Source organism: Thalassophryne amazonica, chromosome 17, assembly GCF_902500255.1.
Source record: "Thalassophryne amazonica chromosome 17, fThaAma1.1, whole genome shotgun sequence".
NCBI lineage: Eukaryota > Metazoa > Chordata > Actinopteri > Batrachoidiformes > Batrachoididae > Thalassophryne > Thalassophryne amazonica.
In genome coordinates, this window is record NC_047119.1 from 32,868,294 (window position 1) to 32,888,020 (window position 19,727).

The 19,727-nt window shown below is 43.2% G+C and overlaps 1 protein-coding gene across 2 annotated transcripts in view; it reads right to left on the minus strand.

Moving 5' to 3' along the window:
• Window positions 1-19,727, minus strand: part of sardh (sarcosine dehydrogenase) — a 98,720-nt gene that overhangs the window by 38,949 nt on the left and 40,044 nt on the right. For both annotated transcript variants that reach the window (XM_034192279.1, XM_034192280.1), the window contains 2 exons: window positions 661-751; window positions 402-543 (listed from right to left, as the gene is read on the minus strand). In XM_034192279.1, coding sequence (XP_034048170.1) covers window positions 402-543; window positions 661-751 — 233 coding nt within the window. The remainder of the gene's footprint in view (window positions 1-401; window positions 544-660; window positions 752-19,727) is intronic.

The window sequence follows — 19,727 nt, forward strand, 5'->3', positions numbered from 1 at the left end:
TGCATGACAGAAACAACCCGAAATAACTCTCGTGATTACTTCCTCATATTTTCAGAGGTACTGCATCACATTACCCCATATTCAGGGGTACAACAAGCGCACTTCCTGTGTTGGTTTGTAGATAACTAAATGCAATATGGATATAATTAAAAATTAACGTGAGTTTCTGAAGCAAGTAACTGTGCTATGTGTTATTCTGCATTATCACTTTTTAACAATTAAAGTGTCGCAGTCTGTGAAATTCAACTTTAATTGAGTTATCATCTATCATTCTTTTTTTTTTATTATTTCTGTTATTTTAAACTGTGCAAAGCCACTCTTTTCACAAACCTTCAATCACACGACTTAAGACAGCACGGCTGACAGAAAGCTCAATAATTCAAAGAGAACGTTTGACGCACCTGATGAAAAGGGTCCTTCCTCATGTTTCGGCTGGCCAGCGGTTCATCAAAGGGGAAGACCACAGAGTAGTTTTTGGCGTAGGACTCATGGCTTCTCTCTCTGATCCACTTTTGGTTGTCTGTCAGTGAGTTATGAAATCGCCTGTAACAGGACAGAGATGAGTTCAGGAACATGTATGAAAACTACACTGAAATTTAACTGATTACAGTGATTTTCAGTGTGTACATATAGAGTATATATATGCGTGTTTTGATGCACCTGATGTCATATCCATACATGTCCCTTTCAGGTCGTCCATGTATGATCCAGTAAGCCAGCTCTCTACCACATCCACCTCCCATCATCATGCCTAAGATAAAGGACATCAACACTTACAGAAAGAGGAAGCCATGACTTTCTGAAATCCCATTTAACCCCAGTAATAAAATAAACACACTTCAGTCATTCTTTAATAAATCACGTGTAAGCACTGAGTGGGAAAACGAGGGGAGAAACCTGATTAACAACTTCCATCTCCTCTGTGCTTTCCTGAGAGGGGCCCGCCTACAGAAATAAGTGTCTCTCATTAAACCGATGGAGCATTTTTTCTTTAGTCTGCAGGAGCAACTATTCATCTTAAGACCTACAGAGGACTGTTCAGACTCATTCCATCATTTGCCCCTCAAATCTAACCCCGAGCCAACAGACGTCTTCAGCTGTTACCAAGAGCTGCTTCATTCGGTTTGTTTCAAATAAACAAACTCGTAATTTAAAGTTTCAATTCAGTCCTCTTAATAAGCGCTTCCCCTTCAGCAAAAAGCTTTTGCACAGATCAAAACTGCACATGTACACACTGCGGCAGTGCATTATGCAGCAGTAGGAACCAGGGTGTCCTCCATCCCTCTATTTTCACCCTTCACACTTCAGTCGTCTGCAAGCACTCGCGCTCGAGGCCAAGCCTGGATGGACATCTGAGTGGTGGGATGGACAGATGGATGGCTGATGGGAGCAGACAGGAGACGGGAGGGATGATGGAGCTCCCTCATGCCACAGCGAGCAAAGAGGTGGCACTCATAAATGCTAGAGATAATCGCACAGTGTCGGCCTGTCATGATTGTGCTTCTTCTCATCTCATCATCATCTCTCCTTCCAAAGCACCTTTCCTTTCTTTTATTTTCCTTCTAGCTCTATTATTGTTCTTAATAACTGTTCCTTTCTGTATAATACTCTTAACTGTGGCTCACACTTGGATTCTCTTTCGATATTTTGGTGCCCCATCATGATGACCTTGTCTAAAGCATATTGTACAGATGCATTTGGAATACATCCAACTCCAAATTGATATTGACAAAGTGCAAAGTCTGAATGCACAATAAAGCCCAGGGTACAAAGGGGTTGAACTCAGTCATTTAATGGCTTAAGAGTCTTTCCTGGGCATAAGAGAAAAAAAAAAAGAAAAAAGCCAGATCTGGTGCTGTGCTAGTTAGATGGCTACTCAGAAGTGAGAGGATTTCGGGCAAGGAAGGGGTTCGGTGTGCAAAGCATCAAAGCACAAGAGCAGAAATCATCCATCACAACGCTCTGAGGTGAAACATTTGAGTGCCTCCTGTGGTTCCCTTTACATTTTCACTTATTCTTCTCCATATTTTAATAGTTTTTGCAATATGCCCACTGATTACCTTGCGATCATGGATCAAATACGTTTGGCAGAAAAGTCCACGAATATGACCAACTTCACAACAAGGAGTCAGAAAAAGACACTCAAATGACCCACAACTCAGAAATAAATTGTATGGATATAAGTAAAAAATTAAGGTGAGTTTCCGGATATGCTTGGATTGGAAAGAGATGATTGCATAAAGAAGTGAAGCTCGATGAGGGACAAATTAATCCAGAAAAAGCCGCTGTTCCTGCGGCAAATTGTACGAGGACACGACAGAGAACTTTAAAAGGGTCACTCGCACATCAACGTGATTGCGTGGCCAGAATTACAGAGCTGGAGAAGCAAAATCAGGCTTTAGGATTTTTACCACTCTACAGTCTATTTAGAAAAAATGGATTTTGTCCATTTTATACATATAAAAGATTTTGATTACAACAGACAAAATTCTCTGGTCCACCTGAATCTGAAATATGCGAGGTTTACTGTATTTATATGTCAATACACAAAGTGTGTATCAGCCCTCTGATGTTGTGATTCCTGTGTTGGAGTTATTCTGTAGATACACTGTTTTATTTTATCATACATGTTTTGTGTTCTCTGCTCTGGTAGAATGTAGTTCTCTCTGCTCTGATAAAGTGTATTGTACTGATGTGATGGGTGAAGGTTACTTAAGATATGTGACATGACGTGTTTCTGCAAGTTGTGATATCTCTGTGTGCACGCTAAGCTCTTTTTAGGACATGTGAAGATGACTCATGCAGGACGCAGCCGAAGCTGAGCAGTAAGATAAAGAATAGAGAATTGAATGTTCCAACCACAGTGTGATTGTGATACATCAGTCCTTAAGTCAGAAGAAGTGTGATTAATCGTTAGATGTCTTAAACACATCTTAACCGAGCCCAAGATTAAAAAGGTTCTGAACATCCTGAATGTATTGTGCAATCAGCAGTTCTGCGGCAACAGCTCACGCGCTATCACTCTTCCCCTCAGGAGCTGTACCGCCCATGTATGTAGGGAAGTCCTAAATAAAAAGAGCGGGAGCGCAGGCCAGACCTTAGTGTAGCTTTGGTGTACAGCCTGACTGCACTCCTCGCGAGCTTAAATTGAATTCTATCTCTCACTTGTTTTATTGCCTGGTTGTCTCTTCCTCTTATCAAAGGTACAGTATTCTAAACCCGACAAAGACTGGGGGCTCGTCCGGGATCCCAACAGACCTGACGGATCCAGCGAGCGTGATCGACACCAGAGAAATCCTTGGCCAAGGTAACTCAGACCCTTTGACGGGACTGGCTCAATCCGTTGGCTGGGATCTGAAAGGTTGACGGGATCACCGAGAGGGAAAGAGACCGAAGGAGTGTGAGTACAGAGTTTGATTCTGATAAAAAATTGTTGTTGTGAATGGTGGCAGTAGGCTGCGTAAAATAGAAATGTTGAAATAGTGAAATAGTGACAGAAAGTCACGGTTAAACAGGGAAATAAGTGCACAGTGAAAAGGCAGTTAAACCTCGCAGGGATGGTGGAGTCCCCTAATGCAGGACATTAGTTAAATTCCACGGGAGGGCGAGCTCCCCTGACCTAAGAATACGCGTACGGTTATTAAAAGTGTTTCTATGTATTTCTGTAAATAAAATAACTGTGTGTGAGTGTAATAAAAGTGACTGAGTGAGAGTGTGGAGTCACTTCGACTCCCCTCTATGAAAATCTCACAGGAAAGTAAGTAGTAAGTTTTGAGAAGAAGCAAAGGCAAGGCCTTCCCGTGCCCTCCGGGGTGGCGAAAGGGAACGCACTTCTCAGAATAGTTGATTACTACCCTGTGATTGTAACAACACCAGTGGATTAGGACCCTGTAGGGGCAAAACCATCACTGGTCTAAAACGTACTGAAAACACAAATGGGAAAATCTAACAGTAAAAATGAGAGACCTAAGTCCCGGGACGATCTAAAAACAAAAGATTGGATATACATGAATAAAATTGATCCAAATTCAACACTTAAATAAGTGGATAAAAGATCATGGATTTGATGGACGCCTGCAGAAAGAGTCATGAACTAAACTAAAGAACAGTATTGAGAAAAAGTGTGGAACAAGTGAGAAAAAGAAAGAAAAAGAAGGTCAAGGTGAAATTGTAGCATGGGAAAGAGAAGTTGAGAAATGAAAGAAGGGCCTTAGAGAAGCAAAGGAAAGACAGAAAGAAACAGTAAATGATAAGAAGGAGCAGGGGAACGTGATGTTTCACAGACAAGAAGATAATGAGACAGGGCCTGCGGCTCCAAAAGTAGAAATGGTAGTAAAATTGGATACTACAAAACACAGTCAGCCAGAAGCTGAAATAAAGGAGAATAAACTCTATCCAGATTTACCGCAGGGACAACCCCCATCATATGTAGACCCTACACAACACATCATGAGAACACGATCCAAAACACTAAAAGATGAAGAAAATCAACCTGGACCATCAGCCCCACCGGCTGATCAGGAACCAGGTGGATCAGGAGTCTATCCAATGATTCATGTGGCAAATCCACATACGTCAGGACCAAGAACTATTCTTGTGTACCGAACTTGGACACAAGCAGACGTTAAGGCAGCTGTGGAAGGTGTAACTCCCCCACGAGAAGATGTAGCCCAGTACATTATTGACATAACCGCTTTGGTTAAATCCTACAATCTTAGAGGGGATGAAGTTCAACAAGTCATAATGGCAACTGTGACAAAGGATTGGGCTGATGTAAAAGGAGATTGGGATCCTGCAGAGGCAGACCACACTCCATTAGCCCATGATAGTCAGGAATTGGAAGATCGATTGGCCGCACTACTGCTGAGAATTAAGCAGAAATACCAGCAGAAGTCAAATTACACAGAAATAAATCGCACAAAACAGAAAGATGATGAACCATTCGAAGACTATCGACATCGAATGGAAAAAGTTTTTAAAGTGCACAGTGGTCTTCTACCACTGAAAAATGATAGCGTGTATGAACAACAATTGAAAAATGCACTCCATGCCAACTCCAGATCAGATATCCGAGCATGGGTAGACAAACACATGATAACGCTCCCAACAGCTGGGTTACAAGAGTATGTAGACCACGCCATACACACAAAGAAATCTGAAAACAAAAAAGGCAGCCCCAAAAAGGAAACAGGTGACTACCTTCTATTCTGATGAGTCTGAATGGCAGGAAGGCCAAATCTTTTTTCAAGGCAGAAAATTCGGACCACCTCGTGGGCGGGGCCGTTTTAGAGGCCCACCCCGAGGACGTTTTCAATCAAACCCACAGAGGCAATGGAAGCAGGACAGGCAAGGAAACTGGCAGGGCCAAGGCCAGTCAGCTCCCCCAAAGCCCTGGGCTGGAAGGTCAAATGAGTGTTGGGTTTGCGGCAAATTAGGACATTTCGCCAAGGACTGCCCACAAAGAACACAGAATCCGCAATGACTAACCGCCCGACAAGCAACATCAACGGGACCTTTAGTCCCTGAGGCAGATCTAAACCTTCAAGATCTGCTGATGAGTGATGTACCTAAACCGGAAGTGACTTTAATGATGAATGGGAAGCATGTTGTTTTCCTATGCGATTCGGGCGCATGTAAAACAACATGTTGCTCATGGCCGGTAGGGTTACAGCCCAGTGATGAAACATTTTGGGTAAGAGCAGCCAATGGGAAGACATGTGCTGTCCCTGTGTCCCAACCCGTGTGGATTCGGGACCCAGAAGGGAAGTCATGTTGCATCTCTGTATTGATGATGCCCCAATGTCCGGTTAATCTTCTCGGACGAGATGGTCTAACTGCATTGGGACTGTCTCTAGTGTCGGACAATGGACTGTTTCGAGTAAAACGACAACATCAGCTGCAGGTCTTTACTTTAGGCTCAAATTACGCCCTAAACTGCTACTATTATTATTTTCTGAAACTACGAGATGCTAGCCCCACCTCTTTTGGTGCATCTGTTCTGTCGTTTGCTAAAACATTGTTGTCTCATCCTGAACAAACACATGAACCGGAAGATCTCCATGTTACATTGTGGTTCAAGGGTACTCCAGGACCGGACGGTAACTATGAGAGCCTCTTGGAGGAAGTAACCCCAACATCTGCAGTAGCAGACTGTATTTACCATGATGGGAAAAATAGAGCTGCAATTGCGGTCTCTCATGTTCCTCCAGAAATTCAGAGATTACATAGGACTGGGACTCCCTTCCATGTGTCCCTCTTCAAACCATATCTCGTGACTTGGCAAAGCCTAGGGTTTATGGTCAAAGAGGGCATAAATGCAACCGATTGGGTTGAATCCCATCCAGGGAGTGGAGAATTTTTCAGTCCTTCCACCGGTCTATTCCGTGTACTCCTTCTCCATAGAACGGATTTGGAAGCAGGGAGTAGTGTTAACCATTGCGATAATCCTCAACAGACAGCATGATCATATTTATTGAATCCAGAGGATGAGCAGAGGTTGGTGGAAGTTCCACCTACCCTCTGGTCCCAAGGACCCTCTGATGTAGGGCTAGTAAAAGGAGCCCTACCAGTGCAAATTAGACCAAAAACGGAATATCGCCCATGTGTCCGGCAGTACCCTTTGAGACCCGATGCAACGGAAGGGATCCGACCGGTAATACAAGATCTATTGAAGGCAGGAGTCTTGATCCCCTGCCCCGATTCACCATGTAACACACCTATCTTTCCGGTAAAAAAGGCTCCTCCCTCCGTAGGTTGGAGAATGGTGCAAGACCTACAAGCTGTCAACAATGCTGTTGTTCAAAGAGCTCCTTGCGTCCCGGATCCGTACACGTTGTTAAATTCGTTGCGACCAGATGCTAAAGTATTTACTGTTGTTGATATTAGTAATGCTTTCTTTTCTGTCCCGGTTGATCCAGACAGCCAGTTCTGGTTCGCTTTCACATATGCAGGACAAAGGTATACATACACACGATTGCCACAAGGATATGCTGAAAGCCCAACCATTTATTCGCAAGTAATGTCAGCTAGTATGGCCAAATTTGTACCACCAGGTGGTAGCCAGATTTTCTTGTACGTAGACGACATTCTGATAGGCTCTCATGACAAAGATACCTCCATCACAGACACTTTGGCCACCTTACATCACCCAGCCAGGGAAGGACATAAGGTCAGCAAGAACAAATTACAGTTGTGGTCCCCGACAGTAAAGTATTTGGGACATGAATTGAGTGCACAAGGACGCACTATTGTTCAAGACAGGAAGACGGCTATTCTCCAGGCACCCAAGCCACTGACAAAAAAGCAGATGATGTCCTTTTTAGGCATCACTGGCTACTGCCGTAGCTGGATTCCAGATTATGCGCAAATTACGTCTCCTCTCTTGAAATTAATGTATGACGAAAGTATATCCATGTCAACAGCATTGAAGTGGACCCCAGAGGCGGAAGCGGCATTTGTGCAAATCAAACAAAGTCTGGTGTCTAGCTCGGCTCTAGCCCTACCAAATTATGACAAACCATTTGTTCAAACTGTCGATTGCAAAGGTCATTTTATGACTTCTGTATTGACGCAGCAATATGGAGAAAGGCTTCGCCCGGTTGCCTACTATTCTTCCAAATTAGACAGTGTTGCTTGTGCACTTCCTCCGTGCGTACGTGCAGTAATAGCAGCCTCTATGGCTATAGAGAGTTCTGCCGGAGTTGTGCTTTTCCATTCATTAATACTAAAAGTACCCCATGCAGTGTCAGCATTGCTGCTACAAACAAATATGACATTTCTGTCTCCAGCACGTCATCTTTCTTGTATGGCTACGCTCCTATCTCAACCCCATTTGACTATTGAACGCTGCACAACATTAAATCCTGCCACACTCTTGCCCATCCCAGTGGATGGAGAACCACATGACTGTGTGGAGGAAGCCCAACGAGTATCTAAATGTAGACCCGATTTAAAAGATACATCTCTTTCAGAGGGCACAGTGGTATTTGTGGACGGCTCCTCAAAGAAAATCATCTAGGAGAAACGATGACTGGGTACGCGGTAGTGACACATGATAGTGTCCTACAAGCTGTCAAGCTACCTGCTAACATGTCGGCACAAGCGGCCGAACTGGTAGCTCTCACCGTAGCCTGCCAAATTTTCAGAGATCAATCTGTCACAATCTATACTGATAGCCAATACGCATTTTCCACGGTGCATGCGTTCGCTCAACAGTGGAAAAATCGTGGAATGGTCACTTCAACAGGGAAGCCTGTCACACATGCCACTCTGCTCACCAAATTATTAGAAGCAGTCCAGCTACCCAGTCAATTGGCTATTTGTAAATGTGCAGCGCATACAAAAGGGATTGATCTTATTTCCCAAGGTAATGCGTTCGCTGATGAATCTGCAAAAGCTGCTGCTGAAGGCCATCTTCATGTGGTTGCTGATCCTAACACACTTACAATTGATAAAGCAACTGAAGTAACACCTGATCTCTTGGTAGAAATGCAAAATCAAAGCCCGGACAGTGAGAGGAAATTATGGGAAAAACATGGAGCCGTCAAAAACAAGGACGGTCTCGACATGTGACCCCTTAACAAACCTGTGTTGCCCAAAAATTTGTATAAATGGGCAGCTATTTCAAGCCATGGTGTTTCCCATGTCTCGACAGGGGGGATGATTAAACAAATCGAAACAGTGTATACAACATTTGGATTTAATAATTTTTCAAAACAATTTTGTAAAGCATGCATGTGCAAAACACAAAGTGCAAGGGAATTTGAGACCTCTACGAGGAAAGTTCCCTGAACCACAATATCCATTTCAGACCATACACATGGATTATATTCAATTGAACAAAAGTGAAGGGAAAGAATTTTGTTTGGTCATTATTAATGCATTTTCAAAATGGGTCGAGATCTTCCCCACAAAACATGCAGATGCATTAACAGTGGCAAAAGCACTGTGCAAAGACATAGTACCTAGGTATGGTATACCAGAAAAAATATATAGTGACAATGGACCGCATTTTGTAAACCAAGTTGTGAGAAACATTGGACAACTGTTTTGCATAAACCTAAAAAACCACTGTGCATATCACCCGCAAAGCGCAGGACTAGTGGAAAGAATAAATGGGACAATTAAAAATAGGCTAAAGAAGGCGATGGAAGAAACAAACAGACCATGGACACAGTGAGTGGACTTAGTAAAAATGTATATAAACATCACAAGTACAGCAGGATTAACACCATGTGAGACCCTTTTTGGCCGACCGTACAGATTACCTCAGTTCAGAAATCCATGGGAAATACCAAAAGAAGCAAACCTAGCTGATTATATGAGAAAGATGCTGGAAAAGCAAAAGGACAGGACCTCAAACATTGATGATCCCATCTCTCCACAGGACGACCCTAAAGTGGTACCTGGAGACTGGGTACTGATAAGAAGCATCAAGGGGAAACACTGGCACTCACCTAAGTGGGAAGGTCCATTCCAAGTACTGCTCACTACACCCACAGCCTTAAAAATAGGAGAAAGACAAACGTGGATACATTTAACACATTGTAAGAAAGTGATCTCTGTAAACCCAGTGTAAGTACGGAAAGTGAGCAAGTCTGATAATAGTGTGTGGCTCTGGTGTTAAGATCCAGGGCAGACACGAAAATCAGCAGAAGAAATTACAAGCCACTGACCAGAAACTTAGGACACTGACTTTAGGGAGATCCTGACTATGTCGCGCCATACACCATTATGGATGAAAACAGCATTGTGCTGCTGGGCATTAGTGTTAGGAGCCATAACAGTCACTATATGGGGAATGCACGTGTGGACACCATTAATGAAAAAGGGAATTGACTTTGGGGAAGTAGAGAACATCACAACCAGAACAGACGAAACTACAAGTGGAAATTCAATCCGCCGCGTTAAACGATATGTGGTTACCTCAAAGGGAGTAACCTGCTACAATCATGGGAGGCAGATACTATGCGGACTAAATCCTTGTGAAGACCAGGAAACATCCTACCAATGGTTTTATGCCTGTTACACCACGCCCAGGATCTATTATGTTGTACAGATACCCTTTTTGGCCCTCAGACAAGATAGCTGGATTGGTGATCCTGGACAATGGCTGGCTTATGATTTCTACATGACTACGGGTTTTCCCCGTGCCAGTCATTGGTGGGGAAATACCTTTCTGACGAATGGCTACCCGTCCGCCTGGCCACAAAATTCCTATGGGTGGACAGACGAAGCGTATAGTTGGAAAAATATCATATCAAACCTAACAGTCAGCGGCCGAACCAAAACAGTGACATTCACAATAAACTCGTTAAAACTCCTAATAAGCAGACCAATCGAACGGATATGTCACACGTTTGCACTGTGTGCATACAAAGCGGGGGTATGATCCTTGCTGGAAGATTGTGCTATGCCCAAAGACACCAAATACAAATGCCTCAAGAGACACCACGAATCAAACAATACTGGGTGACCTTCTCCCCGGACCGGGGTCTGTAAGAGCCAAGCAGGCCCGCTTGCATAAAGGGCCTCTGTCAGCAGATGATTGGTTTTTGGTAACTACGGGAATTAGCGGACAAAATAACAATTGGCTCCTGATGGCGGAGCAAGCAGTAAAATCCACAAAACAGGATTGCGTAGTATGTATGGGGCCCCGACCAATTTTACAGGTGATTCCAGCAGCGATATCGGACGACTGCCTATTGGTGGTAATGAAAAATACAACAATACACCGAAACCACAATTGTTCAGTATGGGACCACATTTACCCCGTTGCGGCTGCGGTAAAAAACAAACCAATATTCTCAGAAAAGGTAGCTTTGGGAAATTTCTCCTGTATCAAACTGCCCGGAACAGGGAAACCACTGGGAAATCTGAACGAGACCAAGTGGTGTAGTCTAATAATACAGATAAACGGTTCATTTGTACCAGTCAGCCGAAGTGACGTGTGGTGGTGGTGTGGAGATAATAGAATTTTTGACAGATTGCCTAGGAATGTGTCAGGCTACTGTGCTTTAGTGTCCCTACTCCTCCCAGTAAAAGCCATTCCCATTTTAGCCAAGGACTTGCTGACGCACCTAAAGTCTGTGGTGCCTGAAAATTGGCATAGAGTAAAAAGAGATTGGAAAGGAGTGGGAGATCCAACATATATTGACGCAATAGGAGTCCCCAGAGGAGTGCCTGATGAGTACAAACTGGCTGATCAGATAGCAGCTGGATTTGAATCCTCCATCTGTTGGTGGTGCTCAATTAATAAGAACGTAGACAGAATAAACTACATCCACTACAACGTGCAGAAATTGGGAAATTGGACAGAGGAAGGTTTTAAAGCGGTACATTCCCAACTGGCAGCCACCTCACTGATGGCCTTCCAGAACCGCATAGCCCTGGACATGCTACTCACTGAGAAAGGAGGAGTCTGTGCAATGTTTGGAGAACAGTGTTGCACATTCATACCGAACAACACAGCAGCCGATGGAAGCCTGACCCAGGCCATTGAGGGCCTGCGGACACTGAACAAGATGAAGGATCACAGCGGCGTTAATGCCGAATTCTGGGACTCGTGGCTGGACGTGTTTGGGAAGTATCGCACTTTGGTCTCCTCTGCGCTTATATCTATAGCAGTTTTTGCTGCAATTCTGACCTTGTGTGGATGCTGTTGTATTCCTTGTCTACGTGGTCTAGTCAATAGAATGATAACCACTGCTATCTCACCAGCCAGACAGGATTCAGCTCAGGCATACCCCCTTCTGGGTAACCATCCAGGCGATGACGATGATGAAACTGATGAAGAAGACGACTACGACCACTATCTTCCAGATCTGTTCCCTGATCCAGGTGATTATGGTGAACCTGACGATGACCTCAACACCAACGATAAGACCTCCCGAGTGTAAATGTATTCTTACCATTGTTTAATGACCCTGAGATTAAGAGTCTCATGCTCTACCGACTGAGCTAGCCGTTTGCTTGCTCTCTCATCGGTGGAGCTGTTAACTGTACACACCTGTGGCAGCTATTCATCCTGACAATATATCAGTCCTGGTCTTTCAACCCATCCTGTTTTCCTTGTGGACAATCCTTTGCACATCTTGAACTGTGTTTTTGTGGATTAATGTTTATTTGTTCCTATCTCCAGGTTCCCCGTTGACACTGCAGCTCCACTGATGCCCACATGGACCTGGCAACTCTCAAACACCACCCTGGCTGGCTCCCAGTGCTCCTACCTCCTGCCGTGCCTCATTCCTGGTTCAACTTTGTACATGTAAATAAACATAATTGTCCTTTTACTCATAATCTGCCTTGTTGCATTTGGGCCCAAATGTCTGTTACTGGTTTTCCTAACACTCCAATGCATTTCAATTTTGTTGTAGCTTGTTGCCTTCATGTACATCTCTGTGGGTACAACCAGAGTATACGCATCTCATGAATCTGCCTAAGTAAAGTGTGTCCAAATAATCATGGCAATCCCTCAGGGGTGAGGAAGATTTTCTCTTGATTGATTCCTAAATGGGATATCTACACCCAGGTGTCAATCTAGAGACACCTGTGCATGTTTTTTTTTTAATGTGGGAATGTCACTGCACGCTGACAAACACATGGTCCTTGACAGATCCTTAACAAGGTCAGATGGCTGGGAGATCCCAGATAATTGGGGTCTGAGGACCTGCTGCAGCTTTCATCCGCCTTCACAAACGCTGCGTTACAACACATCACCACCTGCACCTGCTCTGCCATTGAGGACTTCTTGTTTCATCAGAGCCCCATTAGCCACCTCGTGTTCGGTGTTCCTGTTGAGCCTTTATGGTTACCATATCAACAATGGGGCACACAAGGTCCACATCCTATTTCACCCCAACAGGCGATCTTGATCCTTTATACAACCCCTGGCAAAAATTATGGAATCACCGGCCTCGGAGGATGTTCATTCAGTTGTTTAATTTTGTAGAAAAAAAGCAGATCACACACATGACACAAAACTAAAGTCATTTCAAATGGCAACTTTCTGGCTTTAAGAAACACTATAAGAAATCAAGAAAAAAAGATTGTGGCAGTCAGTAACAGTTACTTTTTTAGACCAAGCAGAGGAAAAAAATATGGAATCACTCAATTCTGAGGAAACAATTATGGAATCACCCTGTAAATTTTCATTCCCAAAACTAACACCTGCATCATATCAGATCTGCATTAGTCTGCATCTAAAAAGGAGTGATCACACCTTGGAGAGCTGTTGCATCAAGTGGACTGACATGAATCATGGCTCCAACACGAGAGATGTCAGTTGAAACAAAGGAGAGGATTATCAAACTCTTAAAAGAGAGTAAATCATCATGCAATGTTGCAAAAGATGTTGGTTGTTCACAGTCAGCTGTGTCTAAACTCAGGACCAAATACAAAAAACATGGGAAGGTTGTTAAAGGCAAACATACTGGTAGACCAAGGAAGACATCAAAGCGTCAAGACAGAAAACTTAAAGCAATATGTCTCAAAAATCCAAAAATGCACAACAAAACAAATGAGGAACGAATGGGAGGAAACTGGAGTCAACGTCTATGACTGAACTGTAAGAAACCGCCTAAAGGAAATGGGATTTACATACAGAAAAGCTAAACGAAAGCCATCATTAACACCTAAACAGAATAAACAAGGTTACAATGGGCTAAGGAAAAGCAATCGTGGACTGTGGATGACTGGATGAAAGTGATATTCAGTGATGAATCTCAAATCTGCATTGGGCAAGGTGATGATGCTGGAACTTTTGTTTGGTGCCGTTCCAATGAGATTTATAAAGATGACTGCCTGAAGAGAACATCTAAATTTCCACAGTCATTGATGATATGGGGCTGCATGTCAGGTAAAGGCACTGGGGAGATGGCTGTCATTACATCATCAATAAATGCACAAGTTTACGTTGATATTTTGGACAATTGAAAGGATGTTTGGGGATGATGAAATCATTTTTCAAGATGATAATGCATCTTGCCATAGAGCAAAAACTGTGAAAACGTTCCTTGCAAAAAGACACATAGGATCAATGTCATGGCATAGGGTCAATGTCAACGAGCAGGTTTTAGTTTGGGGGATGGAAATTTACAGGGTGATTCTGTTAAGGATTTTATATATATATATATATATATGTTATCACTGTTAAACATTTGTACCTTCGGTGTTGTGCTGTTTGCACTTCACCCTGAGAATGTATGTGTTATTCAACCTTGTTTTAGCTTTGTCTTCTTTCTCATGAGAACGGTGTTGTGCTGTTTTGCACCTGTCTTAACCAAGCCTGAGAATTCAATTTTGTTTTAGCACTCTGGGGTCAATCTGAGCTGGGAATGAAGGACTGGATGTACTTATTGTTATAACATAACTTTGTTTTCGCAGCCTCTAACGACTGGGAGCAAGAGAACGTTTTGACTATTGTGATGTGGTGTTTAGTGTGAAGGAGTGTGGAAGACAGGACACTTCAGGCAGATGCAGAACAGCTGATACCTGCAACAGACGAACGAGATGTGCTAACCTGAAGTGTTCTTCCTTACAGCTGCACTTGACGTATGCGTTTATGTTATGGGAAGAAACTTGTCTTGCGTCATTACCCCCACCCTTAGGACAAGTTTCTTGTTTATGTGATGAGGGCGTCTCTTAATAAAAAGAGCGGAAAAGCAGGCCAGACTTTAGTGTAGCCTTGGTGTACAGCCTGGCCGCACTCCGCGCGTAATATTTGATTTTCTGTCTCACTGGTGTTTCTTGACTCTGTTTGTCTTGTTAAAGGTTTTAAAAAATGTTTGGAGGAGAAAATACCCAACATTGACTGGGGGCTACGTCCGGGATCTCAACAACACCGGAGGTGTCCGGCGGAGGTCGTCAAGTCCAGACGTAAATCCTTGGCCAAGGTCTGATCGATCGATTGATCGTGTCTGCAATTGTCGACCACCGTTGGCATCGTCTGGTTGACGAGATTTTCCCGAAGAAGACAGACAGGAAGTCGAGTCAGTGAGTAAAATTTCTTTGTAAACAGTACTGAGTGAGTGGTGATCAGATCACATAAACAGTTAAATTCCGCAAGCGATGATACAGAATCGTCTGTTAATGCAAAGCAGTTAAACTCTGTAAGGAGGGTGCGGACTCCTCTGTTTATATACGCGTACCGGTAGGAGTGATGTATGGTGGTGGTGTGGTGATAACAGAATCTTTGACAGACTGCCACGAAATGTGTCAGGTTATTGTGCATTAATATCATTATTGTTACCCATGACCCCTGAAGACGTTACGACATATGCAGCCTCTCTTATTCCTGAGGATTGGCAGAAAGGCATAGCCAGACATAGAGTAAAAAGAGATTGGAAAGGAGTGGGAAATCCAACATATATTGACGCAATAGGAGTCCCCAGGGGAGTGCCTGACGAGTATAAACTGGTTAATCAAATAGCAGCTGGATTCGAATCTTCCATCTGTTGGTGGTGTTCAATTAATAAAAACGTGGACAGAATAGATTAAGTTAATAAACTAACTAACTAAGCTGGGTGATGCCTACTGTATGTTTAACAGGTGATAAACAGGTGGGAAATGTTAAGGATTTTATATATATATATATATATATATGTTATCACTGTTAAACATTTGTACCTTCGGTGTTGTGCTGTTTGCACTTCACCCTGAGAATGTATGTGTTATTCAACCTTGTTTTAGCTTTGTCTTCTTTCTCATGAGAACGGTGTTGTGCTGTTTTGCACCTGTCTTAACCAAGCCTGAGAATTCAATTTTGTTTTAGCACTCTGGGGTCAATCTGAGCTGGGAATGAAGGACTGGATGTACTTATTGTTATAACATAACTTTGTTTTCGCAGCCTCTAACGACTGGGAGCAAGAGAACGTTTTGACTATTGTGATGTGGTGTTTAGTGTGAAGGAGTGTGGAAGACAGGACACTTCAGGCAGATGCAGAACAGCTGATACCTGCAACAGACGAACGAGATGTGCTGACCTGAAGTGTTCTTCCTTACAGCTGCACTTGACGTATGCGTTTATGTTATGGGAAGAAACTTGTCTTGCGTCATTACCCCCACCCTTAGGACAAGTTTCTTGTTTATGTGATGAGGGCGTCTCTTAATAAAAAGAGCGGAAAAGCAGGCCAGACTTTAGTGTAGCCTTGGTGTACAGCCTGGCCGCACTCCGCGCGTAATATTTGATTTTCTGTCTCACTGGTGTTTCTTGACTGTTTGTCTTGTTAAAGGTTTTAAAAAATGTTTGGAGGAGAAAATACCCAACAGATTCCATAATTTATTCCTCAGAATTGAGTGAGTCCATATTTTTTTCCTCTGCTTGGTCTAAAAAAGTAACCGTTACTGACTGTCACAATCTTTTTTTCTTGATTTCTTATAGTGTTTCTTAAAGCCAGAAAGTTGCCATTTGAAATTACTTTAGTTTTGTGTCATGTCTGTGATCTGCTTTTTTTCCACAAAATTAAACAACTGAATGAACATCCTCCGAGGCCGGTGATTCCATAATTTTTGCCAGGGGTTGTATAAGTGTCACAATGTGGACAAGAGGTTGAATTTTGATGTGCCGTATTCAAAACACTGCATGGCACTTTCTACTTCCTCATGGCAACAATGCACCAACACTGTCCCTGATCACAGCTTGTTTTACAACCAGTACGTCCATGTGTCCAGGTGAGTGCAAGTACGTCTGCCATTTAACAACTGTGCTTGTTGGAAACTTGGAATAACGCTGTTCTGCTTTGTGCCGACTGCACGCCGGGGCCCCCAAGTGCTCCCGACTCTCCTTTCATATATAAATGACAAATGATGAATCATTTGCAACTGACCAGGTAAAAAAAAAAAACCTAAGATTTAAAGGGACGGAGAAGAACAACTTTCCCTGCAAAACATTTATTCATCTGACTCTTTAGTTACAGTGTCTCAGTTGATGTTCTAAATCAAACAAACCAGGCGACAGCAATCAGCACGTCACACATAACGACACGTCAAGAAAACTAAGAGCTGCCATGATCAGAACTTACAAAGGAATTTGCCATAATGAACCACTCCGAAAAGCAGGAAGTATCAATGAACGGCATGAACTGTTGTGAGAAGCTGCACATTGCAATGAACGAACAGAGCAGGAAGACGTAATGAATGATGAACGGAATGAACTCAAAGCTGAAACACACGCTATTCCTTCAGAAAAGAACGGGAAAAGAAGTGACTTTTGAGCCGGTGGGAGAGTACACATACGAGGGCTGTCAATAAAGTATAGGTCCTTTTTATTTTTTTCAAAAACTATATGGATTTCATTCATATGTTTTTACGTCAGACATGCTTGAACCCTCGTGCGCATGCGAGAGTTTTTCCACGCCTGTCGGTGACGTCATTCGCCTGTGAGCACTCCTTGTGGGAGGAGTCGTCCAGCCCCTCGCCAGAATTCCTTTGTCTGAGAAGTTGCTGAGAGACTGGCGCTTTGTTTGATCAAAATTTTTTCTAAACCTGTGAGGCACATCGAAGTGGACACGGTTCGAAAAATTAAGCTGGTTTTAGGTGAAAATTTTAACGGCTGATGAGAGATTTTGAGGTGATACTGTCGCTTTAAGGACTTCCCACGGTGCGAGACGTCACGCAGCGCTCTCAGGCGCCGTCATCAGCCTATTTCAAGCTGAAAACCTCCACATTTCAGGCTCTATTGATCCAGGACGTCGTGAGAGAACAGACGTTTTAGAAGAAGTCGGTTTCAGCATTTTATCCGGATATTCCACTGTTAAAGGAGATTTTTTTAATGAAAGACGTGCGGACGGGTCCGCGCATCGGGACGCAGCCGGTGCGGTGTGGTGGCACAGGAAAAACACGTCCGTGTTGATAACCATTTGTAAAATCCATGCGGCTTTTGATGGCTTTCAGTGGAGTGAGTATATGAGAAATTGTTTAACAGTTGGACATGTTCCAACTTGTCCTTAAGGCTTCCAACAGAGGTGTTTTTCCTGTGGCAGAGTGTGGCAGCGGCTGCAAGCCGACGCTGCAATCTGTCCGCACGTCTTTCATTAAAAAAATCTCCTTTAACAGTGGAATATCCAGATAAAATGCTGAAACCGACTTCTTCTGAAACTTCTCTGTTCTCTCACGACGTCCTGAATCAATAGAGCCTGAAATGTGGAGGTTTTCAGCTTGAAACAGGCTGACGACGGCGCCTGAGAGCGCTGCGCGACGTCTCGCACCGTGGGAAGTCCTTAAAGCGACAGTATCACCTCAAAATCTCTCATCAGCCATTAAAATTTTCACCGAAAACCAGCTTAATTTTTCGAACCGTGTCCACTTCGATGTGCCACACAGGTTTAGAAAACATTTTGATCAAACAAAGCGCCAGTCTCTCAGCAACTTCTCAGACAAAGGAATTCCGACAAGGGGCTGGACGACTTCTCCCACAAGGAGTGCTCACAGGCAAATGACGTCACCGACAGGCGTGGAAAAACTCACGCATGCGCACGAGGGTTCAAGCATGTCTGACGTAAAAACATATGAATGAAATCCATATAGTTTTTGAAAAAATAAAAATAAAAAGGACCTATACTTGACAGACCTCGTATATATATCCTGGAAATGTGAACAAAACAGCGAGTCAAATGAATTAATCTTTTAAATGAACAGATCACAGTGACGGCTCTTTGAAATAAGTGGTTGTCATCCCGACGTATGACTGATGAAAGAGCTGCGTTCATGACGGGATTTTTTAACCTGTTTTACACAGAGGATTTTTTTCGCCCAGTCTCTGCCTCTTGTTTCTCCTACAAATCTTCAAACTACTTTCTTTATAGCACTACTTTATTGTGCAGCACTCCATTTGTCTCCTTATCAACCATAACAGCGTCACCATTATGAGAAGAGGAGAGGGGATCGGATCTCATTACCATTTGCGTCACTGACTCAAACCCTGCAAAAAGCATTGTGCCACTGAAGCAGCTGGCTGGCTGAGGCTTTACAGGATATACAGACTTAAACACAGACGATTTTCTGTGCCCGACAATGGAATAAAAAGCCTCTGGAAGCAAAAACACTTTGAGAGACTCATTACTGTGATTATGGACAAGATGGTGACGCAAGTATGTTTGAGCAGCCGCCATGATAAGCAATTTAAAATAAACAAAAAAACTGAGAAACAAAAGTGTAATGCTTTTGACACTATGTGTAATTTTAGGTTGCCAAAAAACTAATTATCAGAGTAAGAGGATTAAAAAGTTACACAACAGGCAATGCTGGATTTTTTTTTTTTTTTATGTGGGTGTCTGTCAACATTGTCTTCTCCAAAGCTGCTAAAATGGGCTTGTTTTGCTCCAGCTTAGAGACAGATACTGAAAGACATGCAAGATATAATGTGTATGTGCTCACTGTCACAGGGAAAAATGAACAGAAGACTGTGCCTTGGAGGAGAAAAAAAAGGAAGTGACAGATGTAGGGAGACGACAACAAGGGAGGACAGAAGGAAAAGTCAGTATGAAGGCAGAGTTCCTGTCGGGCAGATGGAAAACATTTGATCATCCTCTGTGGTTGAGCATAATTAATTACAAAGCCCCTATTTCCAATTGTGGGTAAAGCGGCTACAAATAATAGATGTCACCAGTCATGACATCAGCAACATTAGGCCTATTTCAATTACTCGTACTCCCAGCCTGGCCACAAAAATTATTTGCACTGCACACTTTTCATCAGAGCTACTTTTTGTCAAAGAAATAGCCTCAATTTAA